The sequence below is a fragment of the Pieris napi genome, chromosome 20 (genome assembly GCF_905475465.1).
Source record: "Pieris napi chromosome 20, ilPieNapi1.2, whole genome shotgun sequence".
Lineage (NCBI taxonomy): Eukaryota > Metazoa > Arthropoda > Insecta > Lepidoptera > Pieridae > Pieris > Pieris napi.
The window spans coordinates 345,876-373,270 of NC_062253.1; the positions used below are offsets into that span (position 1 = coordinate 345,876).

Genomic DNA, 27,395 nt, shown 5'->3' on the forward strand with positions numbered 1-27,395 from the left:
GTCAAAAAACCGACACCCTGAAGTTAGCATAATCAACATTTTAAAATAAAAAAATTATATTTTATTAATTATTATATTAATTAAATAAGTGTCGTTTTTCTACAAACGCGAAACAAGGGCGAAACATAAACATTTTAAAAAGATCTTTATCTTATTACGCCAAAGAAATATAACTTCTAACGCCTGTACATAAGTACATACACATGTTTTTTTTTATGGCAATAGTTTTAACTTTATGCAGGTTTAAGTTTGGTGTTGTAAGATATTTGAATCAAAATTTCAGTTGAAACTATTTGTAATACAACCGACGATTAATCATAAAATACGTAGTTGGTCCCAAAGTTCTGTCACTGTCACATTATTTTTAAATTTCGAACATGATTTTATAAAAAAAATATTGCATTATATTTTTGAATGTTTGACTATTGTTTTAAAAGAAAAAACAGTTACTTTCCGTAATTTTTCACGATGGAGTGGACATTGAAACAAAACGGAATAGCTGTTATTGCGTTGCACCGCTGTGGGCACTCGCCGAGTACCATTTTCAAGTTGCTCAAAAGTTTGAATATAACGCTTAGGTTTGTGTGTCGTACTATTGATAGGTAAAATGAAGTCTCCCGTGTTGAGGACAAGAAAAGAACTGGCCGGCCACGCTCTGCAAGAACACCAGCGGCAATCAAAGCTATCAAGGCGCGGATAGCACGAAATCCTGTCCGAAAACAGATGTTGATGGCTTTGCAGATGGGTGTCAATAGGAAAACAGTAAAAAAGGTTTTAAATGAAGATCTCGGTCTACGAGAATACAAAAAAAAAGTGGGCACTTACTTTATGCTCGTCTAAAAGCAATAAGGCTTAAAAGATCGCGGGTGTTGTTGAAGCGGTACGCGAAAAACCGACACCGTGATATCTTCTTTACGGACGAAAAAATTTTCGATTTTGAAGAGAAATACAATAAACAGAATGATAGAGTGCACGCCAGGAGTTCTGAAGAAGCTGTAAATAAAGTTCCAAGGGTGCAACATGGACATCATCCATCATCAGTAATGGTCTGATTGGGAGTGTCCTATTACGGGCCAACTGACGTTCATTTTTGCGAAAAGGGGGTCAAAACCAGTTCAAAAGTGTACCAAGAGACGGTTTTGGATCGGCTTGTCAAAGACCTGCCCGGCACGCTATTTGCGGGACATCACTTCGTGTTCCAGCAGGACTCTTCGCCTTCACACACAGCCAGGACCACTCAAGCCTGGTTTGAGCGTCAAAACATCGACTTAATTAGACATGTGGATTGGCCTTCCTCCAGTCCGGACCTTAATCTTTTGGACTATAAAATTTGGCAGGCCTTAGAGAGGAAGGTCTGTGCTATACCACATAAAAATTTGGAGAGTCTGACGCAATATGTAAATAAATCAGTCACTGAAATCGACATGAATATGGTGCGTGCTGCGATAGACGACTGGCCGCGGCGCTTAAGGGCCAGTATTAAAAATAAGGGAGGTCATTTCGAATAATTTTATGCTATTTCTATTCCTTAATTAATGTACAATAAATTGATATATCATTCATTAAAAACTGATAAGTACTTTTGTTTTTATCATTATTTCCATTTATGACAGAACTTTGGGACCGACTACGTAGGTACATGAGCAAAATAAACAGTAAATTTAATGGAATCGAAAAATAATATCTTTTAAAAAACGAATGTATATATTACACAATTGTGCGGACGCGATTTCATATAACAGTTGTCAAAACAAACACTTTGGATGATATCGTAATGAGCATTACTCACGGTGAGACTAGACGATGAACTGACTTCAACCAGTATGCGCCGGAGCATCTGCTGTTTGAGTGCCTGTTCACCTACATCAGAACTTTTGCTTCTCGATTAGTAGCAAATAACAAAATGATTATGATAAATACAATTGAATGTCATCATCGAGACTTTTGCGTGCAAAAATTTAAAATCAATCCACGAAAGCTCAACAGCTGTACTGATTATAAGCCGAATTACACTCTAAGTTACTGTTTCCCAACGTGGGGCCCACGTCCCACAGGGGCAATGATCATTAAAAATTTATTAAAATAATTTTGAATTTTTAGTAGTTCATTATATGTTTTGAAAATTGATTTGAAAAAATGATTATCACAAAGGGACAAGGCATTTAAGTATTTGACATCAGTATTATATATTTTTTTAAATTCAACTATTTTCCTGAGCATGGTTGCAGATCATATTTAAAACTAACTTCGTTTGGCCTTAATGTTATGCTTTACTTAGCCTACCCTTATAGTACTTAGCTACATATGGGATATTTTGCTATGCTACCCTTAGTTCACTTTCCGGAATATAAACCTAAGTAGGTAGGTACACTAAAACTAAATGTTTATAATTTTTTCAATTTCTCTCCAAGAAAATCTTCCTCAAAGTTCAAGGTATAAAAACCCTCGAATTTGTCCAGCCATCTTCGAGTTTTGTGCTTAGCAACATGTATTGCGCTTAACTTTTATATGGCTTATAACGCAGTTACAGCAAAAAAGTTATAAAGAACGGCACTAATTTCGTATATTACTTACTATATATTTATTTATATTCAAATTGGAAAATCATTTATTCATATAGGTAACAAAATGTACACTTATGAACGTCAAAAAATAAATATATATGAAATGCTTCCAATTTTACATTTACTGCCAAATCAAGGGCGTAGAACGGAAGAGAAGAACTGGCAATAAACTCTCCGCCACTCTTTTAACACTAATATGTATATTACATCATATCAAATATCTAAATCACTATTATAAAATGTATATGTTGTGTATACTATATAGTACTCGTAGTAACAAATAAATTTTTTATTTACTGTTTCAGTAGTTAATATTTTAGATTAATAATCATAATTTACGAAAAACGCGGGGTGTAACTCTACTGTTATATAAACAAAAGCTCGCATCGATCGTCCGTTCGTAACCCACCTTGTTTATCCAAACAAATCTGGACGAGAAAGAAAACCAACACGATACAAAGAGTTCCGTATCGTGCTTGTAATGGAAAACATTTTATTTTGCGTTATTACTATATTATAGAATTCGAAATGCTGTCTCGAACTGTGTAAAAAACTTTATAATTTTACATATATTTTCTTTTTTCTGTTGATCGCACCAATAGACGTTCTGTTAATTTAACATTCACACGACGGTGAAGAAAAACAACGTGAGGAATTGACTTGCATTAGACCTAAATAGTCGATATGAGCAGGCAGGCAGGCACTAGAGGCAGATCACCTACTTGCCAATTAGATTGACAAATGATCAAGAGGCCCAGACATAACAAGGTTGTAGCGCCACTGGTTTTATATACATACTGGCGGTCGGACACGTACGTCATAATACATTCGAGCAATATCTATGTATTTATAGATCACTCTTTCGTGGTGTCCTTTTATACATTAAGATTCAAGGTCAAATTTATGAATATCATAGTCATATCTAAGCGATGCTCTTTCTATATGATTCTGATAAAACTCTTTCAATATTTACCAATCAGTATAATACACGTTTTAGTTGGAATTACGCAACTCTAAATATGAAATAACAAATAATTCAGTGCGTGGCGATCCCTTTCAACCGTTTCGCATTGATTGAATCCTGTTTACAGATTCTACTGTACACGATAAACACGACACGTTACATGGAATATTTCAATAGAATACGAAATTAGAAACCAGACAATAAGCCGTAAAGCTATCCTCTGTCGAAAAATTGCTATTTATAAGTTTTTCATTTAACTAATACTAAGGCATGGACGGGGCGCATGGCAAGAGGAACAGAAGTACTAAACTAGTGCCCGAGGAAAAAGAGGGAGACAAAAGACCAAATTAAAGAAACAGCAGAGAGTGGCACAGTGCAGACTGAAGTGGTGGGATTTGTTGGCGGCATTTGCCAAAAAAGGGCACACTTATACTTTAAAATAATGAGATAGAAATATAAATGTGTTTCAGTGTAAAAGTATCTGAAATAAAAGCCTATTATTATTAGGTATATTTATTTAGTTACAAGCGTTAATGATATGTTCGAGTTTATCATAATTATGGTTGAACACTTGTCACTATTGGTCCAACACAAAATCGGTTACGATTTAAACAAATAAAGTTTTTTTTTAAATTTATTTATAAAAACACTCTTGCCCTAACAGGCGAACCTAAATTGACAAAAGTAAACAATAAGTTAATAAAATTTACAGACGAAACAAAAAAAACAAACATACGAAATTAATTAGGAAAAGCAAAATTACACAATAAAAAATTTTAACTAACTAAGTTACTATAGGCACTAACAAATAATTCGGTCCGTTCACCTATGTAATTCGTTAACTAAATTAATACACCGAATCATGTGTGCCCTTTTCAGAAGGTTAGTCCTAGCTCTGGGCACATGAAGTAACGGCCGACGATGTCGCTTTCTGACGATTAAAAGCATAAGCCTACACAAAACTCGATAAGGCAAATGATCCGCATTGTAGTCGTAATTATCGGCGCGCAGTTTTTCCTTCGATACATTATTCATGGTGGGTCGTTATCCCGGGCACGTACCAGTAGCGAACCGGAATGTTGATTAACCACTGTCACCACACAGCAGACGATACGCTTGATAGCTTTAATTTATCACACAGCAACGAACAAATTAAGAGTAGAAATTATTGACATAACACTACCCACTGCCTACGACCATTGTAATTTAAAAACAACAAATAATGAGCCCCTTCTGTTTGATTGTAACATTTCCAAAAAGACTAACGGTCACAGACAGAAAAGAGCAAAACATTCTTAAAAAAGATAAAACGTAATGTATTTACGATATGTGAAAACGTGTGAAATAGCGAGGCAGAATAAGAGATAAAAATATCAATTTGACGGAGACAGGGCTAGGCTAGGGCGGTGGCGTCGAAATATCGAGCTTTATCATACAAATTTAACATGAATTTATGTTTTTCTTATAAAAGTATAAGGAAAACATGTCGGTTTGTGTACGCTTCAAAAACTCAAAATTCTTCACCGATCGAGCTGAAATTTTATCGAGATATATATATCCGCATCTCTTTTTTTCCACAAGTATTGCAAAATTAAACTTATATGAAATGTTTTCTTTGTTTTGTTTCTCATTTCTCAACCATTTAATCACAACGTGCCACAGCGAAACGTGGCAGGGAACAGCTAGTAGTTTTATAATTTGAATGAACAACGCATTCAGTAGAAATTTACTATAGAAAATAAACGTAAAAATTTCTTATATAACGTGTTGTAGAAAATATAGCAAAAATTATATGGCAAGTGGGGAATGTAATAACATAGACAACAGTGCTTTTGACTGATGAAGTCAAAATATCTTTTGAACATTCGTTACCGACACAAGGATTTTAATAAGGCTGCTTATATGGGATATATTTATAAAATTTGGTCCGGAGTCTCTTAACATGCACGGATTGGGACCGTATTGTACAAGAGCGGTCCATCCCTAGTGGGAGGGTTGACGTGGTGGTCCGTAGGGACGGTGCGATACGAACACTCGTTTAGATATTGAAATTCGTCTAAAAACGATCAATATTGTGAGCACATTACAAAATACAGATGTATAGTATCCGCTATTAGTATGTTATACACCGTATAATGGCACTTTTTATTTAATAATTATCATTTATCTTAATACCAAAGCCGATTATAGGATTATCATAATTTATTTAAAGGATTACATTACATAATTTTTACTAGAAAAGGTATTTACTAATATAATAATAAAATGCAAAAGAAAATTATCACCTCAATCTAATCTAAGGTTTTGTATATGAGGAAGTGAGTCCTACGTAACGCTGGGCTTATTTGTGGTGTGATTGAGACGGAAAAATATATATTTTGAGACCATTGTTATCTGACTTCAAACCAAATGTGAGATTGTTTGTTGTACTTTAACATCTTTTTTAATACAGTTGCTCAAAAAGTGGCGTATTGCAGGGACGTATAGCGTTCGGGATGTGGGCTATTACACACTCGTGCTTTTTCTTTACCTTTTCCGAACTAGTGCGTTTTCTTTCCCAACTGTCAAGATAATGTCTATTAAAAAGAAAAAAAACAACCACGAAGTTTTTACTAAAAAAAATCATAGAAGTTTTTATAATTCATGCAAATATTTCAAAAAAGAAGCTACTCATTTGTTTTAATATCAGATTTAATGATTTGATTCAATGAGTTTTAGGTTAGGTTTCATTTCATTTCATCTCATTAAATTTCATATCAATAAAAAAATTCTACTGAAGATTTGGCTGTATGGGCATAGTTCCCTTTGCCTACCCAGAATGGGTGAAGAAAAAAAAAATCTCTGCTCATATTCTTTTACAGTTGGCGCCATTTTCCAAAAATGTTCTTTGCTAGTTTAGTTGTTTGTTATATTATATATTAAATACACATGAACAATCATACAAAATTAATAATAGTTTGTCTCAAACAGTAAATATGCAACCTAAAACTTCCCCAGTAAGTAAAAAAACTGTAATTTCGATGAATATGTGAATTATACCTTTTATAAGAAATAACTGATTAGTTAGTTGAGGTTATTGTGTTTTAATATTTTATTAAATTGCTTAATTTTTTCGCAACTGTATTAAAAATAGTCGTTCAGTACACGTGCGGAACCATCATTGCAACTTGTTCCGACTGTCAACCCTCACCTTCGGCTACGCCTCGGCTCGGGTAGACATTTGTCGGAACTCTTTGCAATGACAAGCTCGTAATGAAATATACTATTTCGTTGAATTTTTGTTTGTTCATTCCTGTTAAATGAAAGTAGCCTCCTTCGGTACGCGAGTATGTGCCTTATAAACAGCAATGTAAATATAGGCGATTGATCAAATAGGATACATAACTCATCTTCGATAAAAAGCTGATCGTTTTTGTGTGAGAGACAAAAAAGTGGACATCGATTCATAAATATGCAGATGTTGCACCCGTAAGAAATTTCTTTTGCCCGCAGCTAAGTGCGACTAAAAATAAAACTGCTACTACACTCACGCCATACTGAGTGCACTTAAATTATAAAACGAACATCAGATTCGCTCGAAAAAAGCAAACTCTAGTCTCAATGACCGAAAACTTTAAAATTCCGTGAAAAATAGTTTTATATGAAAAAATTCGCTAAGGAAAAATTGTCTAAAACATTTTCCAACGAGATCCGTTTCCCGTGACCTATTTCAGCGACTTTCCTTAGTTTTTCACTCTTGCTGGAGTCCGCGCTTTCAAATAAAATTCCGGGCGAATTTGCGAATAATTCCTCGGAGAGTTTTTAAAAATGAAGGTGCTACATTATGACATGGCCTTTTAATTAGGAAATGTCGTAGCTCTCGCTACTCGTGTCTAAAGAGCATGATTTGCGAGTTTTTTAAGCCGTCGAAAAATTCTTTCAGCATTCTAGGTAGCAGCGTTTCGTTACGTCCCGAAATTCTTTACATACGTTATCAGATACCTTATCACAGCGAAAGACATGATATTGAGACTCATATTTTAGTAATTGCTACGGTTCTCACAAAGTACCTTAGATATTTAATAACGATAATAATAACAATTGAAAATGTTATAAATATATAAACTTTCATTCGTAGGACACAGCTGTGGAGCTTGACCTGTTTATCATTAAATTATTCAACAAACCAAATTATGCACATTTTATTACGCGTCCATTCAAATCTAAAAAACATGTTATTATATCTTTCGTCGCTTGTTTTTGGCGAGAAATTATAAAAAAAAAAACTATTTCGTGTATTATATTAGTAGTATAAATTACAAAGTATTTTCTTTTTGACCTGCATTTTTACGAAGCCTTTATTGTATTAAGTACATCTTCATCTAAGCCGGAACGGTAACGTCAATCTAATAATGATAACCTTTAATGTTGTCTATATTTAATTTATTCTAAACGCGGTGATAAGGAATATATACAATTTGTTCACAAGCATCGGAAAATTTCTCAAACCGCACTTCGGCAGAGGAGATTTTCCTTTGGAAAAATGTACGGAATATTTCGCGCAAGAATAACTGAAATTTTCTCAAGGAAAAATGTGAGGAACTTTTAAAATAATTATTGTAGATATTCATTTTTGTTCGACATTTACACACATTTTTGTTACTTTCGACGTCAACGTCATACATCCATTAACCACCGTTCTTATTAATATTCTGCTACGAAAAGACTCGCTTAACTTTTTTGTTTATATGGAACAGGGGGCAAACAGCAAGGAGGCTCATCTGATGTTAAGTGATACCGCCGCTGGACTCTTAATGCCAGAGGACCCGCAGGTGCGTTGCCGGCCTTTTAAGAATTGGTACGCTCTTTTCTTGAAGGAACCAAAGTTGGTTCGGAAATACTTTAGTAAATTATTGATTTAATATTTTCTGTTGACGTTCATAAGTGTACTTGGTTACCTACCTATGTGAATAAAGTTGTTTTGAGTTTCAGTTTATGAGTTAATGCAATATTAATGTAGTACCGGTCCATGTTTTATTTAAATGTTATTAGAAACAGGTTTACCTTATCACTGTTTTAATTAAACTGGTTGAATCACATTGGTTATTTTCGTTACAAGACTTACCAATAAAGGGCTTCCCGTCCAGCCTCTTCATCCAGTAGAATCGTTGCGTGTGAGGTTTGTTCTCTCTGTCGTACTGCTCCCATTGCGATCTCAAGAAGGTATAGCACACACAACAGCACTTAACGGTGCCCTCCTCGTCGCCGTCGGCGCGGTAGCCGACCGGCGCCGCGTGCGCACCCAGGAACGGAAAGTAGGGCTCGCTGCTCTGTGGATGTGTGTCGGTTTAAGATTAAAATTTATTACTTCATTAAACTTTTTTATCACCACTTGCTAATTTATAGCTTCGCGTAACTTTTTTAGCGTTCCCCGACGGTCGCAAAGTATAATAATTAAAGTTATTATTTTAAACGAAACAATCAGAGCATAATAAGATGTCGCAAAATAAATTGATCAGCAAAACAAATGAATTCGAGGGTCGCGCGATGTCAACCAGACCAAATTGTGCGGGTCACAAGTCAACTGTTTTATGCGTCCCGACGATTGAGAACTAGTCCAAAGCGGTTATATCTGGCTGACACGTCTTTGCAAATTCTTGACGAAAGTGCTAATATTTTATATCGGCCAAGAATTCATCTTATTAAAACGTAACATTTAATTATTATTAAGAAACGCAGAGTGGTTGTGAATGTATGAGTGCGATGTTCAAATGTAAATGGCAAGGCATAGCCGGCAAAAAAACAATAAAATAAAAAAATATGGTTATTATGGAATATAAGATACATGTATCACTTATTCCACGTCATTAAATTTGAATCATTAGACATCCCTACTCGTCGGCAAAGAAGACAGAGGGCCGAGAGAAAAAGCTGGCGTAATAAACTTTCGGTGCTCTTTTAAAATAATCATCAAACAACACTTATTTTAAAACAAATATCGTTAATTAATTACAAGTAGCCTGTCTAGCACTAGTCCCAGGCCCTTTTATCAACTAGATAATCGTTAACTTTATAGTAAGCCTTTTAACACAACTTTTCTTTAATACATTTCTTTAATTTATTAAAAGGCAGAGATAAAAGAGCCTCAGGGATTTTATTAAAGAAAAGTATCTCTATCCCCAAAAAAGAATTACTAACTTTAGATAGTCTAGTACGGGGAAATAGCAGCCTGAGTTTGTTCCGAGTATTAACATTATGCGTATGTTCTATTTTAGTAAACTTATCACTATTTTTGTATAAATCCGATATTTGCTTAAATATATTGCGAGGGAAAGGTAGTATATTAATTTCCTTGAATTTATCTCTAAGAGATTCCCTATTTTATTTATCGATTGTATTTTAAATTAAGTAATACAAAATAATCACCACCATACTCTGATATGATATGACAAAATAAGAGCGTTTAAGACATACCTGCGGATCAGGCTTCACCCGTATAGTGAAGTAATCGCTGAAGCCGTTCCCACCGCACACGAAACACACGCGCTCGTCGGGAGCGTCGCGTGCAGCGGGCGCGGCGGGCATAGCGGAGGCGGCAGGGGAAGGTGAGACGGGTGACTTCCCAGCACCGGGAGTGGTATTTCCGTTCCCGTTGGTCGTCGGCGGGCTAAGGTTAGGCCCGCCGCTCGTATTCAACGAGCTTTTTATGTAGGCTTTCGCTTTTTCCATACTAGCGAAACTGTAACACAAGGTGGAACTATTAATTTATCATAAAGGAAAAAATAAAACAAAATCAATAATGTTAATAGCACATAGCATTTAGTAAAATTTTATTTTTATTGACACATTGCTCGTTAGTTGAAATGATAGGAGTCCCGAGTTGCTAAACAGACATAGAAGATCTAATGTTGCCATCTAGATATTGCCTTAATTCACACGTTACTGTCACCAAAAAGAGGAATCATCACTTAAACTTACACCACTGAGGGTTAGTACTAACCCAAAGTGATTTCATCTGTGTGCTGTGTGATTTGCTAAGATGGTCTAAGCAAATATTACAAAATGTTTTTTATATTGATAAATAATGTATGTATAGTTATCTAAAAGCAATGTATCAAAGACCTTAAGCCCTACCTACACGATACAAATCCCTAAGCTCCTCCATACACATTCGCCCTAAGCCCATTATCAATATCTGTCTCGATAGGCAATATCGAACCTTATCTTATCAGCTATAAAGATTATTTTGTCGTTGTGAGCTATTTTAGGGCTTGCCACGACGGACAAAATTTCAAACGTTTTTGGTCACTAACATGACATTTTAATTAGTATTTTAATAAATCAATAAATTCGATGTATGTTTTAATTGTAAATAAAAGTAATGTTATAACTAAGGGATACACACGAACACTGTTTAGTTTAAACCTATAAACGTATATATAAGTTTGGTTTATTATACATACAGTCAAAACCGGTTATAACGACATTGAAGGGACCGTATAGTTGCCGACGTTATATCCGATAGTCGTTATAAGCAATGTCATATACACAAGTACAGTACATATGTATGTACATTGTACATAGTTATATTATCATAGTTATCGATCTAGAATAGGTAGGTATGGGTTATAATATGGTATGTTAATATTATAATATGTAAGCGAGTCAAAAAAGAAACAAAAATATTTATTACGAGATAATTAGGTACAAAAGTAATCAGTCATTTTGGTCTGTTTTTTTTTTAGCCCAGTCTCAAATATTTTTTGCATTTTACGTTTCATACTCCTCAAGGTATGAGTATCACCAGTATCAAACTGTTCGTTAAAGGTAACAAATTTTTTTAAGAGCCTCGGAAATCGTTGTTGGCTGAAACTGTTCGTTGGGAGAAAGTGCGTAGGAAATAATATGCCTAAATAATCATTCAATGCTTATAAATAAGATTTAAAATCGTTTGTTTTGTTGAGATAAGAAGCAGTTGGTCGTTATAGCCGATGAATATCGATAAAATTTCGTCGTTGTAAGCGATATGTCGCTGTATCCGATGTTGTTATAAGCGGTTTGTTTACTGAATAGTTTAATAGGGATTCGGACGGGACCATACAATCTGGTGGTAATAACCGATAGGTCGTTGTAAACGATGTCGTTATAAACGGTTTTGACTGTATTTTAAATGCCAAAGGGGTTGGGCTTGCTATGCTTCTTTCTTGAAAGACTCTAATTCGAATTGGTTCGGAAAGAATTATATATAAATATTATTTGGCGATTAATTTAATTTCCATCAGTGCAACCTTACAGTTCATAACTACAACATCATACAGTACTTTTACTCCACCTCCATACACAACTCCCCTAAACCCGTCAATTAGTGACGCATGTCTATCCAGAATAGGGTTGGCAGGTGTTTCAAACTTTTATTGCTAATCGTTGTTCGTGCGTTATTATTTTTTAATCGCCATTTAATAGCGCAGCGTGGCACGAAATGTGTTAAGTTAATATTGATTGTACTCTATGGTCAGACGAAGTACTGCCTTTTTTATTTAGAACATTTCGCAAAACATTCTTGTATATTATGCGGTTAAAATACATCAGTATCAGAAATAATTGATTCTAAATGACAACAGCACAATTGTAATTAATTTAACACGGTTCAACCCTATAACAACCTGCAAAATAATAAACGATACATACGTTGATGGTCCGTCTGTATTTCGAAATGTAATTTGCGTAGGGTTGTCAACGACGCGTGGGGAGGATACGTGAAAGCCTTATCAGTACCTAACAGTTAACATGGTCTGACCGAACCCCGTCCCTATGTAATTGGGTACAGATCAATCTCCCGAGTATATATATTTTGCGAGGACGTGGATGTGCTGATCACTGCTTTCCGATTTGATTTAATCAAATCCGCGTCTACTGGAGATAGCAATTTCATTATCGAAAAATATATTTAGGCATACATTTTCATAGCATGGTAAAGGTAAGATAATAACGCTCAGGAAATTCTCTTAGTATTAAACCTATTGAGGATATAGGCAGTCCTCGTACTTACGGCATGTTAGGTTCTCGAAATACGCGACGTAAATCGAAACGACGTAAGTCGAGATATATTTTTTTGTATGTTTACATATAATTGTCTAGTATCGAAAAGTAAAAAACACCAAAATTCCTGTATTTTTCCTCGTTAATAAATTATTTCTAAATCTAATCTAATCGCCCTGTGGTAATTACAATAATCAACATCTCGAACGTTACTAAAGTTTGTATCTGCTCAAATCTTATCCGGATTAATTATTAAAATTATGATAATAACGTGTCACAATTTAGAGACGGGGTTTAAGACCCGGGAGCAGGCAGCCGGGGCCAGGGACGTTGTCAAACAAGCCGTTATCAGCCAATCGATATGTATTATCGCGACATCGATCATGTCGGTGTCGTTGCCCTTCGGAGTCTACTCTCATGGATACTGACACACCTCATTTTTTGCTCATAGTTATTTTTACTGAGGACCCGTCTGAGAATTACATAGTTGCAATTCACTGATGTAATCTAAGTATATTATACAATCAATTCCATTTTCCACGTAGTTGTAAAAACAAAGGGTTTTTATTTCATTCCGTGGTTTATAATGAAGTAAACGAAATATGAAACATCGAGAAACTATGTAGGCAGTATTATTGTAATTGCAACTAGATATAATATATGCCTGAATATTTTTAAGGGCGGCGTAATTTAATATAGTATTATCAACAATATTATGTATGTATGCATAAATTTATACTGTAGTTATAGTGCTCTGTCGTGAGTCGTGATATTTTTATAATAATAATGTATTACAAAGATATAAATTCTTGTAACATTGCTATAATGAACCTATATTAGATTAGACCAGTGCCGATAATTTTTGAAACCTAAAAAAATAATAGTAGGATGAAACCTATTGGAAAAGGAGGAGAATATTATAAAAATTAAAGGAAAAATTATTTACGGGCGATCTGAGGTCGGGAAGGGACGGGGGGGGGGGGGGAGTTTTAAGGGTAAAAAACGGTTTATCTCGATTTCCGGCAAAACTAAAAGTCCTATCGAAGAAAGTTAGAGGTTTTGTAAAAAGCTGATATTTTGACGGGTCAATTTTCGATTGAAAATTAGGGTGTTTTTTCGATATTCATTCAAAATAAGGTGAAAAAATAAATATTTTTCATCAAATAAATTACAGCGTGTTTGGGACATATAAAGGTTAGTTTTCACCAAATTTCGTTAAAAAAAAAGAAATTTGTAAAAGATAAAAATTAAAAACCAAAAACTTGGTTTTTTGAATTTTTCACATAAATTTTTAGGTTATGTGAAAAATGTGTGAATAAAAAAGTTTTAGATCTTTTTATTACCTACAACTTTTCCATTTAACTTTCTTCGATAGAACTTTTAGTTTTGCCGGAAATCGAGATAAACCGTTTTTTACCCTTAAAACTCCCCCCCCCCCCCCCAACCCTTCCCGACCTCTGATCGCCCGTAAATTATTTTTCCTTTAATTTTTATAATATTCTCCTCCTTTTCCAATAGGTTTCATCCTACTATTATTTTTTTCACTTTTTATTTATTTTAAAGGCTATCTGCACTGGTATATGTATAAGATGTAGTTAAACAATAGTAAATAAGCGTTATGTCCACTAAATAATTGTTTATTTTAATATAGGTATGTCAGAGCAATGGCGTCACTGTCAGTTGACAGTCATTGTCATTGTGTATAACAGAGCTAATAAATTAACAATGTCAAATAAGTTGAAAACCGTTGATACTAGTTGTTTATTTGATTTGCTAATATTGCTAGATCTAGATTATTGACCATATATACTATATTAATCACTATTACTATCTACCATTAATTAGTGTTTAATAGATATATCTAGCAATATTGACAAATGAAATAAACCACTAGTGTTTATTGTTCATTTAAAAGCAGCTAACGGTAACGGCATTGCTCTGACATATATATAATATATATTTAAATACATACATTATGAAATCTTAAATACAAGTTTAATATGTAATATATTAAAGCAGATACTAAAAGCATTAATTCACTATTGACGGGCTGAAACTAAACTCAATTGCCAACAGAGGGCATATAACTAAGTCATTACAGAATTGTTGAACGTTCGCCAGTGTTGCAGTGCACCCGCCAAGCGCCTGTTACACCGAGACGATGCAGAAATAATGAACGCAATCTCATATTTTACGTACGAGATATTTCTGCGTTATATTCCAGCTATTATATTGATGATCGACAAGACTTAACTATCGTTGGCAAGGGCAACATAATCCACCCAATAAAATCGCATTCATGAACTCATTACGCCTCTATGTCGTGGTTGCATATGCAATGGTGCCAAGAGAATTCGATTAGCGTTCGGTATGCGGGTCGCGGTTGCACTGTCGGCACGATCCAAGCCAGTACTGGCCGGATCGCTTATGTAACTTGCCCACTTTGTAGCTCGCTCGTGCGCGCAGTTGAAGACATTGGTGATATATGTCGCACAATTAAGAGGAATGTCCTTACGTCAGTGTGACTTTCCTTACGGCAGTGTGACTTAATAGGTGATGTAGCGCTCTACATTTGATTAAGTTCTGTGGAAGACCTACTCCTCGCGAGCTTTAAACGCGTCCATTCAGGTCTTTTAAGATATTCAATGTAACCCACTTGTTAACGATGTAATAAAATTAACGAACTATTTGTATTAATATTTAGTTGAATGGGAAAATCACAAATAGCAACAGGTACTTACAAGTCGTTTTATTTAATGGTTACTGTACTACCTACAAAGCTGTAAACAGCAACTAGCTAAGCTAATTATGATTTTAATAAGTTGTTTGTTAAAAATACTATTTATTCATTCCTATCTAGGAAGGGCAAAGGACAGGGCATAATTAAAAACTTAATTTAACTTTTACTAAATACATACCACCAAAATATAATTTAAAAAAAATATATTTTTAATTTAAATTATAATACTTCTCAAATCAAGATAAAGATAAAGAGAAAAACGAATTTCTAATAATGAAACCTAGATTGTTTTGAGTTTTTACAGTAGTGATGACCGGACACACACGGTCCCGATAGTGAGGACCGTTTATTTACGTTTGTCTGTTTACTATTTGCGTAGTGAGAATATTGACACTCATTACGTGCTATCTAAATCCTCATTTCCACCACAGAAAATTTGTAGTGAGCAATAGTCACAGGATTCTTGGTAAATTTTATGGAGTTTAACTAAAATGCCTGTACCGACTATACGAGACAAAAGTTAGTTTTGCAATAACTAAAAAGATTTTATATAATAATGTCTTTACAACACGATATGAAAACTAAATAATAAAAAATATCCATTTAAAGGTGGAAAGCTTGTGTTGTTGGAAGCTAATCTTAGAAATTTCAGTGGTTCGAATTTCAAAAATGTGTTTGTTCTGGATAGTCTTTAAGTATTTTACTTTAAGTAAGATTATAATATAACATTTCGTAACAACTTACGTTATCATGTTGGCAAAAAACCTGAGTTTTTAACATTTATTGTTAAAAACTCAGTTTTGCCATTATATTTGCCATTATTATTATTATTTTGCCTCATTGCCATTTATATTTTAATGTTTACATTTATTATATTTATCAGATTTATAAAAAATAAGTAAATAGCAATGAAATTAATAAGCCTTCGGGTTACCCCACTGTGTTTGCTACATCATAGCCGAGCACTCACCCCAACCAATACAATTTGTGCCCCTTCGAGTGTGTTTTTATTGCTCTTCAAACTTCCACCGACAGAAATATGAATATTTCCCTAATTTGTGTTGGGTTTAAACAAGGTCCCAAGAAAAATTAGAGATTTATCACTAAATAAATTCAAAACTCTCGTTAAACGTAAATTAATAAGTAAAGCTTTTTATAAATCTGACGAATATTTAAATCCTAATCCTTGGGATTGATTTGCTCCAGTTCAAACAAATTGTATGACTCAAAACTTAGCGATTAAAAAGAGTTGCGGAAATTTTCTTGCCAGTTCTTCTTGCCCGCTCTACGCCCTTGACTTGCGAACTGGTAGTAAATGTAAATTTACAATCAATTTAACTTCTTTTCTGAGGTTCATAAGTGTACTTGTTTACCTATATGAATAAAGATATTTAGACTTGACTTGACGTGCGCAGATACTGAAATAGGACACATTGTTATCGATATTATATTCTATATATATATTTTATAAACGACGTGGTGGACAAAAGAGCTTCTCCCACGCTGTCGCTGTATCTGGACACTGTGGCATTTACTTTTAAGTTCTAACCATATTGCGTAGTAGGTACATGTGAATGCGTGTATCGTGCTTGATAGTTGTTGAACTTCCCTGGGGTCAAACATCGTCGGCTATCGCGGGTCATCGATATGACGACACACACAAACATTGTTTTATTTATATAGCACGCAAAACAAAATAGAGTTTTGGCGAGCATATTATGCGTACATCGAGAGAACATACTGTACATCGCAATAGTTAGTACTTTTTATATGTGTGTTTAATAGGTCAGATTGAGGTAGAATCGGAATTTATTACTATTGATTGGAGAGAGGAGTAAGACAGGGAGATACCATCTTCCCGAAACTTTTCACTCTTGAAAACGTCTCTAAGATACCGTGGGATGCTACGATGATAAGGCAATCAACATTGACGGTCAAAGACTTGAGATTTGCTGATAACATAGTCTTACTGGCTGATAACCCTGAGGATATGGCTACCATGATCAGCGACATAAGCCAGGAGTCAGTAAAGGTTGGCTTTGAGATGAACTCTTCCAAAACCCTCCCTCTCCGTAGCACTCAAAAGAAAAGCCTTCAATCAGTGCATCCTGCCTGTTTTTACTTCAGGAGCCGAAACATATGGCGCACGGCGGAAAGCCTAAGAGTCGCTCAACGAGCGATAAAGAGTCCATGGACATGTACCGATGGACCCGCAGGCTCCTTGAATGGTGACCTCGGCAGAACAAAAGACGGCGCGGCAACCCACCGACTTGGTGGACTGACGACATCGCCAAGGAGGTTGGCTCCCAGTGGATACCGGTATTAAACGACACGACGAAATAGACCTTATTAAAACAACGGTGTATAAATTCATGTTTCACAAGCATTTCAACAAAACTAAAAATATAAACTGTCCCGAGCCATTGTTTAAACCACTCGAACAAAATTGCGGATGTTTAAGAGCTGTGTAATATTATTAGGTGGTTTTGTTGTAATATGTAAAGAAATATTTTATAAGAAAAAAAGTGTTATACACTTAATCCCCTGCTGGACGACAAGTTCAAAATGCAAGATAAAATTTATATAAAACATGGTGAACATTTGTAATTTCAGGATTGACTTGGAAGGAACGGCTGTTATTAGATATTGGACTCGACATCAGGTATGGTGATGCCGTATTCATTTCTTTCTAAATTTTAGAAAAGCAACGTACTTTCCCATTAAAAATATAGAAGAAAAGTATGTGGAGGTGCCCGGCAGTTTTATATTAATAGCAAATGTTTCAATACTCAAAGTAGCCGGTATGAATTTGTTTTTTAGAAGTTTTCATCTTTTGTGTTGTGCTGTTAAACTGTTAATTCTCTTCAAGGGAAGTAAGAGCGGCTTTATCCCGTGGTGTTCAGAGGAATTATTCGGACTAATACCTGCAGCTGATTTTCATCACAAGGTAGAATACAAAATACCATCCGTATCACCTTGACGTCCGTCATTCCACAACTGAGCGTTTCTTAAGGCAATTTCTGTTCTTTTTCCGCGCACCACCACTATGTAGAAACAGCTGCCCATTGTAGTTTTTCTGAACCAATTTCACTTAGGGTCGTTTAAGAAAAGAGCGTACCAATTCTAAAAAGGCCGGCAATGCACTTACGAGGCTTGTGGCAATGTGCGTGTCCACCTAACATAAGGTGAGCTTCCTGCCCGTTTGCCTCCTGTTATGCACAAACATAAATCATTGCAGGCAAGTTTATTTTACAGAAAAGAAACAAGTTTATACAATGAGGTTTCTACAATTGCCCATTTCCATTAAAATATTACAATATACTATTTACGGTTGTTTTAACAAAGGTTTTTTTATTATATTCTGAAAATGAAACTATCACTTGCACAAGAATGTGTTTAGGTCCTAACCTACGTAGTTCAAGAATTATGTGACTTATTAATTTGTTAATCAAACACTTGTAATGAAATCAAATTTTAATGAGATGAAGATTTGCCTATAGTTTATTTTAATAAATAAACTTTCAAGTTACTCTGGTCTATGTATTAAAAGTTTAAAAGGTTTAAGCTATACATAAACCCAATAGGGTATATTTTAACAACAAAGGAATTTCTTTTAGATAAATCTATTTTGTTGTGTACATAATTATTTATTTCAAATACATACATATATATATTTATACATAATAGGTTGGGGAAAAAGTTTCTTCGCATTTTTTAAGAAAATTCAAAACATTTTTTAATATAGTTTATTTACATTTAACTAAAGTATGTAGGTACCATTTTGTTTGATAACTTTTTGCCATTATTTAGGTAGGGACATGATCCCATTGCTATAGAAATTTTGGGGCTTCTGATCAAAATACCGCGATAATTGGATTTGTCAGTCCTCTCGTGATGACAACCTGACACTTCCTAAAGAATTCTGAAGAGACTGAAACAGGTGGAAATCTGAAGGTGCAAGGTCAGGACTATACGTCGGATGCATTATCACCTCCCAGCCAAGCTCTCTTAGTTTTTGCTGAGTGGCCAAAGATGTGTGAGGTCTAGCGTTATCATGATGAAAAACCACACCCCTTCTGGTGATTAATTCCGGCCGCTTTCTCTCAACTTCTTGCTTTAATCTCATCAGTTGTTAGCAGTAGAGTACAAAATCGATGGTCCTGCCTGGTGGTAACAGCTCATAATGAATAATGCCCTTCCAATCCCACCACACACACAGTATCACCTTGTTGCGAGTTATCCCGGGTTTCGCCACAGTCTGTGAAGCCTGACCGGCCTTTGACCACGACCTTTTTCGCACGTTCTTGTCGTACGTGATCCACTTTTCATCATCAGTTATCAGCTTCTTCAAAAATGGTTCGGTTTCATTAAGTCGTAATAAAGAATCAAAAATGAGTACACAGTTCATTAGGTTTCTTACAGTGAGCTCGTGAGGTACCCAAGTATTGAGCTTTTTTGTGTACCCAGTTTTTTTCAAATGCGCCAAAACTGTTTTGTGGTCAATTCCCCGTTCTTCAGCTACGTCGTAACTACTGATATGCCGATCTTGCTCCACTTTTTCAAAAATTGCATCCATTTTATCTGTCACAGGGCGACCAGAGCGACTTGGATCTTTGACATCAAAATTTCCGGATTGAAAACGCTTAAACCAAATTTGTGCTACTCTCACAGACACTGCACTAGGTCCATAAACATCGCAAAAAAATTTCGCGGCTTGTGTTGCATTTTGACCTTTTTTGTAGTAAAATTTTAAAATGTATCGAATTTCTTCATTCGATTCACTCATCTTGACGGTACGAAAAATAAATAAAAAACAGTCACTATCCTAATTTGATTTTGGAATTATCTTCTTTAAAATCTCAACTTTCCTTGATAACAAAACCAGCCAGATACATATAGTATAGCCAAAGAGATTTTATTACAAGTTCATACATACTATAATGCGAAAAGACTTTTTCCCCAACCTAATATATGCTAATTTGACTACGAGCTTTTGAAAGCACTTTCGGAAACATCATAGCTATTGTTAATATCTTTCAAATGCAACAGTGTCAAAGGAAATAAAAAAGATTATGTTTAGTAGTTAGTAGTAGTTAGTAGTTTAGTAGTGTAATTTGCGTGTTGTTCCCACGAGAATGTAAGTGCCTGCTCCTATTTCACCATGCCTCCTGCTGATAGATTAATTTATTTTATCATTAATAATTAACTATTCATTACTTAAGAAGTCATGTAGAACGTGGTGTGATTGTAGCTCCTTACAAACATTGTGTAAAACAAAAAACTTGGCGATTAAAAAGAGTGGCGGAGAGTTTATTGCCAGTTCTTCTCGTCTGTTCTACGCCCTTGATTTATAAACTGGCAGTAAATGTGAAATTAGAATAATTTAATGTATTTTTTTGTTTTGACGTACAAAGTGTTACCTCTTTATGAATAAATGATTTAAACTTTACTTTATTTTTGTTTGCTCCGTCCAGTTAGAACTCAAAAGAGTGAAATCTGTTCCAAATTTAAGAATGTCGATGTCCAGTCAAAACAATTAGTCTACATTGCACACTTATTTTCAAGAAAACAGATGCTTAATAAGTTTAAAAAATGCTTCAAAGCTGATCTTGATTATCATAACAACTATTCGTCTTGCGGCAAAAAACTGCGATGTTTTCTTTAATGAGACTACTAACAACCTATGATAAAAATATAAAGCTAAATCTTATCGCTATGATCCATGAACACAACCTTTTTGCTTTCTTTTCTTTAAATACTGTATTATATTTTAACAACCTCCTTTTTTAAATTACATTTGTTAAGTCTGAGACAACTATTCAGTTTATAGTAGATAATGTGGCCAATGTTAAATAAGTTTGTTGAGACAACCATGATACATTTATATCTATATATACAAATACTGGAATATACTGTGGATGATATAGTGTAAATGTAATGTGGCGATCACATTCAAATCTGCTACGGACGCAAAAACCATATACAGTAGAACCTCGATAACTCAAACCTCGGTAACTTAAAAACCTCTATAACTTCAAAAAATAATATGTTCCCTTCCCATCAGAGCCAAAAAACCTCCATAACAATATAAAATACGCAACCTCTGTAACTTAAATAAGTAATCTCTGAATTGGCCCTCAGTAACTTAAAGAAATGTTTCCACAACCTCTATAACATAAAATTGTTTGTCAATGAGTCATTTTGCGTATCAATTAATGAAGCAAAAAGAGCTTTAACAACTGTAAGATCATTTATAGAGCAGTGTAGCAACATAAAAGATAATGTATTCTCTATTTGTCATTGAAAATCAAATCGATTTAGAAACTGTGAATTGTTTAAAACAAAAGAAAATCACAGATTTTTTTAAGTAGACTAAACCTAAATTGTTGTTTTATTTTTATGTAACGTGTGTAATGTGAATAAATAAATAGGATTATTTAAATTTCTGTATTTTATTCAACCAATCCTTCCGATGCATTTGAGTAAAAATAGGAATAAGGGTACATACATATGTACATACCTACCTCTATATTAACCTATCCCTAACATAGCCCCGTGATAACTTAAAACCTCTATAACTTAAAATATTTTGTGTTTCCCTTGGACTTTAACTTATCGAGTTTCTACTGTACTTTTTAAGAGATAAGCATATATACTTGCATTGATAGGTGTATATAACATGTTACGCATTGTACAATCCATATACTAAATGAATAGTAAGCTTTTTAGATATCCCAAGAACGCGCCGAAGCAATTCCGCTGAGCGAGTGGCGCGCCGAGCGGGAACTCGACGGATGCTGTCCGTTTGCGACACAGCTCTTAAGATAAATGCGCTCTTTGTTTACAGTCGTAAGCTCCCGTTTGATGGCCGGGAGATTGGATGTCTGGGTCCTATACGGAACGTCTTGTACTGCAGAATAGCTGTGTGCATTGTTGGATCAAATTAAACTAAGTTTAAAAAAATATATTGATTTGTATTTATTTGAACATAAAGCAGTAAAAATTACTCTGTTGCAATTCTTAGCCAACAAATTGCGTTTATCTAACCGTGCAAATGATCGTTTAGCAATCTAATAATAATACATACACTCTATCTGTGTAGGCAAGTGTAAAGGCTACTATGTCCGCTCATATGACCCTTTTTGCTTAGTTCATAAATAATCTTTACTTAAAAAAAAAGTGCGTGCGTACAAAGTACATAAGTCAGAAGTGAAACTTCTTTGTAAATTAATTATTGAGTAATTAAGAGCTGCCCAAATAGCATAATTTAATTTTGCCAGTCTTTCTATATTAATGAATGATACTAAGGCTAATTAAAAACCAGATCAAAAATTAGTTGTTATGTATATAAATATGGTAACAATTACCAACTAATATAACAAATTCATTATTATCATAATTGCTAACTTATGTCCACATTTTCTAAAATACCCAACTGGGTCTTATCAAAAAAGGTATTGGTTCTGTGCCCTTATAAAAATACAAAACCAACAAACAAATAGTAATTTAGTTACTTAATAAACTAATAATTATATTGATATGTATTAAAAACATCATCAGCGTTTAAGTCTCAATCGCTCTCTCCCTTTTCTTTGACAAAAACGTTGCACCTCATCGTGACGTTTCGTAAAAATTTTACCCTCATGCGCCTAAAGAAGTTTCACTTCAAAAACCTTAATAGGTAGCATATGATAGACAATCTTTAGTTCCAGAAAACTCATAAAACATATTCCTAAACACGTCGAAGACATCAAACAGTGCACGGTGTCCATAAAGCTTGCCATAAACGGGATATCGTAAAATTGTTTTATTTTCAATAAAATAGATACTGTACAGAATACGCTCTGCGTGATAACAATATATAATTTATGGTCGCCGTTTCATTCCAACATTGTGTATTTTTTACTGGACGTCCGTTATCCATTCGAATGATAAATAAGATAACATTTGCTATCTATCTTTGTTTACGAGGCATTTTTATTCAATGGCAATGAACCTTACATGAAATTAATATTGAAACGGCAACGAATATATACCAAAATTTCAAAAAATGCCTATAACTTTTGAAACTGTGTTGAAAATATCTAGAAATCAAATTGTTTACAAGTTCCGAACAAATCACAAAAACCCATTCCGCAAATAATTGTCGCCGTTGTGAAATTTCCTCTTTATTTGCAAAACAAATGGCGTTCGTAAGCATTCCTAACACAATGGTCGGGTTTTCGCACTTTTTGCCCAGAGAGGCTGGGTGTTTTTTCTGCCCGGTGCCATTATTGTTCGTCATCCACCAAGGCCGTGCTGAGAGAAATCGTTTGGTAAACGCATTATATTTTATTTGAGATTGTCACGCTTTTAAATCGATAGATGGTAGAAGCCATCGGTTGAGTACACTTTTTGCGACATTATTCGCCGTAGGCATCGCTGTGTACTATGAGGGGGAGCTGGGGGAAGGAGGGGTAGTAGGAGTAGAGGGGGAGTGGTGTCGAAATGCGATTGCAACAATAACATTGATTCAATTTATGCGATGACCCGGTTCGGACCGCGGCCGAAACTACGCAGGTCCGCTCTGATTGTTTATTGATTTTATTGTTTTCATATTTTTATACACCGCATGTTTCGCTACAAAATGATGCATCAAAGCAAAGGATGCAGACTATGAGTTACGTACCTTTAACTGAAACATGTAATAGTTGCAATGAAAACCCCCTAATCCTCTACTCATTTATAAGAATTGCGAGAGCAATCCTATTCTATTTTTCCGCTTAACTTAGCTTACGCGTACTTTTCCCTTAAAGGCCGACACTAACATGAGGTGATTGCTGATTGCATCTCCAAGGGACAGCTAAACTCCCTGTGGATTAAATGTTTTGTTTGCCTCTTATTATTTAATTTTATGCAGATGGATATATCTAGTCAATTAGATAGTATATTTTTCGCATTTACTAGGGACCGAACCTACTATTACTTACTGGAGCACTAACCAAAAGCACTCATCGTAGCTTTTGTATAATTTTTATGCAATCATGGCGAGTATTATGGAACCAAAAAATAAGTGAATCTCTCGGTCAAAGTAATGGACAGCATTGTTACAGCTGTTACTAGCGATTAAATATTGTATATTTTACGAATTATATAAATATACAGCAGTTGGCGTTTACTTCATATTTGTTCCGCGAAACACTGTATCGTCCGTCTCATTTTACGCGAACTTCAGGCATACATTTATTTTTCACTTATAGTCACTAGAGCGGGCGGAGGGAGACGCGCGGATGAAATCATGAATTTTGCAAGCCTAATGCGCGCTTTTAAGTATAAAATGCCAACCAATGAAACGTGTATAACAAAACATAAATTAATGAACTTAAATATTTTACTGATATTACAAACTGGCTATAATGAAAAATGTGTAATTATTGTGAAAATGTCTGCCATAATTTCCCACTTACATGATTCAAAGCGGCGAGCGAGTGTTCCCCACTTAACCTCGAAGTCTGAATGTGGCGAAAGTCGCTAATTAGCCGTATTTTTGCCCAACTTCTACAATCGAGGACTATGGTTATTATTTTACGTTAACTTCGTTTTACGGAAGAAATACCAATTTTGATACTGATTGACTGGGATATAAATGGACGCAACCAAATGTAAAAAGAAAAATTCGTGTTAAAATTCTTATATTAATAGCTAAAACTTTGCCTTCATGGAACCGAGGTTTTAATTTAACCTCGGTCTTAATTTTCCTGGAAGCTTTTAGGGTGTGATATTAATATCGATCAGTAGCGATGACATTTGACACAGCTTAAATGTAATATTTAACGTTACATAAGTATAAATTAAGCAATAAAACAAAATGTACAACTTATTTATTTGTAAGTCGTAGTAATTAATGAAGTGATTAATGCCTTTGTAAGAGTATATTAGAGCTTCCTAATATATTAACTTACGTAACTACTGATGGCTGCTGAGGGCAGCTGCATCTAGTACGGCATTTAGGTCAAGAATCCCTTAGCGCCAAGTAAGATCTCGTCCCTAAAATGTTTAAGGAGACTATCGTTCATACTCGGGCTCGTGTCTGAACCTTTAGCTGAACAGTTTTATAATAATAATGTGTCCTAGAAGTAAGAAAAGGTTCTGGAATATTTCTTAACAGATTATTTTTAACTAGCTGCTGCCTGCGACTTCGTCTGCGCAGGATTAAAATAATATTTGTCCAAATGATGTAGCGTAAAAGATATATTTTATCTACTTTAAATACCAAAAGCGATAAAATTATCTATTTTCATTTAGGAATCAAATAAATTATGAATTTTTAAGATTTAATTAGATTGTTTCCTACTTACTTGATATTTTGGACAATTCACAGAATATCTTTATAAATTGTAGCCTATGTGTTATTCTTATGTATAAGCTATATTATTGTAAAGTTTAAATAAAATCCATTCAGTAGTTTTTACGTGAAAGAGTAACAAACATCCATCCATACTTACAAACTTTCGCGTTTATAATATTAGTAGGATAATATATAAAAAAAATATTATACTCTACTAGTGAAAGACAAAATGTAATTATTGTTATCTATACCATTCTAAAATTGGTTTACAATCGTTGTATTATTAAATTATAAAAGCCAACTCTTGGAACATTTGCACAAGAAAAATAAAATACATTTATTTAATTATGACTTTTTTATAATTTATGATTTAATGTGAGAAGCACTTATAGGCAAACATCCTACCAAATACGAAGAGATAAATGAAACTTAAAGGGAAATTGATTTCAAAGTGTGAGGGGAGCAACTATATTTAATATTTGTTTTATAATTAAAATAAAATACAGGTTCCGCTTACTTTGGTTTTGAAGTGAATTTTTTTGTACATCATGAGAAATAGGCTTGCTAAAACTCGTGACTGAACACACCTTCAGCGTTGACGAATGAATGGCAAATAAAGACTATCAAGGTCTGCAAAGAGAGTCGTCACGACCAACTCAACCTTTGATGACGCAAAATGTGCGAGGTGATTTTTATGATGATAATTATCTGCAAATCGTGTTATTGTTATTTAATTCATATATACGTTAGAGATTTTGGTCACGCATACCGATTATGTAAAGCAAACAAAAGTTATCTAATCTAATTTAGTAAAGTTTAATCTTTTATCAATCTAGAAGTTTATAAGGTGATAAGCCTGCTATGCCTGATACACGCCATCGATTTTTTAGGGCAAGCCCGTTCCCTGATGCTTTCCTTCACCGTTCGAGCGAATGTTAAATGCGCACATAGAAAGAAAATCCGTTGGTGCACAGCCGGGGATCGAACCTACGACTAGGCCAACACTGTTAGAAAACATCTATTAAGTTAAAAACTTTACCTCCATAAAGTAAAATGAACAGTCATCTAAAAGCGTTAGCGAGATGCTAACAAATGAAAACAAAGTTAAATCTTTTATTCTGTGACTTTAACATTAAAAGTCAGGCATACCCCAAGAACTATTGATTCAAATTTCATGTAAACGTTATTTTCAGCATTAGAAATACATTAATTTTAAGTTATTAACCCGAGTCTTTTCCAGGCGAGATAGACAGACCGCTAGTTACACAACCGTCACTGCAGAAAGTGTGGTAACGTCGCTTCGCCGCGACCAATTCTGTTTTTAAAAGCGTTTTATTGCTTTTTGCAGTGGTAGAACATTTATCATCGCTCGGAAACTCTTGCAGGAAATATCAATTTGTTAAGAGGTTTATAGTTAGCAAGAAAAACAAATTAGTATACATCGCATAACATCTGAGGAGGAAGTTTTAGTAAAATGTTTTGTAGTGGCGACTACTGTATTAGGATCCTGGTACGCAATATTTATAAAACACGGGACTTCGTATGCGAAAATTGCATAACTGTTTGATTATGTTTACTATTACAATAATATAAAAATAACTTCATCACTTATTGTTCTACATTTAATAACTTTATTAAATTCCACTAATTACAACTTTAACAAAATTATTACTTAGTTGTTTCGAATGTGTTGCCTCAAACAATTTTTATTCATTGCAAATGTGATTAGCATAATAATTCAAATACAGTGCCTCCTGCATAAATAACTATTTAATATGTTAA

The 27,395-nt window shown here is 34.4% G+C and overlaps 1 protein-coding gene across 1 annotated transcript in view; it reads right to left on the minus strand.

The window, feature by feature from the left end:
* LOC125059640 overlaps positions 1–27,395 on the minus strand; it is an 80,159-nt gene that overhangs the window by 43,581 nt on the left and 9,183 nt on the right. The window contains exons 2-3 of the mRNA XM_047664147.1: positions 9,982–10,246; positions 8,633–8,837 (exon numbers count right to left, since the gene is read on the minus strand). Coding sequence (XP_047520103.1) covers positions 8,633–8,837; positions 9,982–10,236 — 460 coding nt within the window. The 5' untranslated portion in view covers positions 10,237–10,246. The remainder of the gene's footprint in view (positions 1–8,632; positions 8,838–9,981; positions 10,247–27,395) is intronic.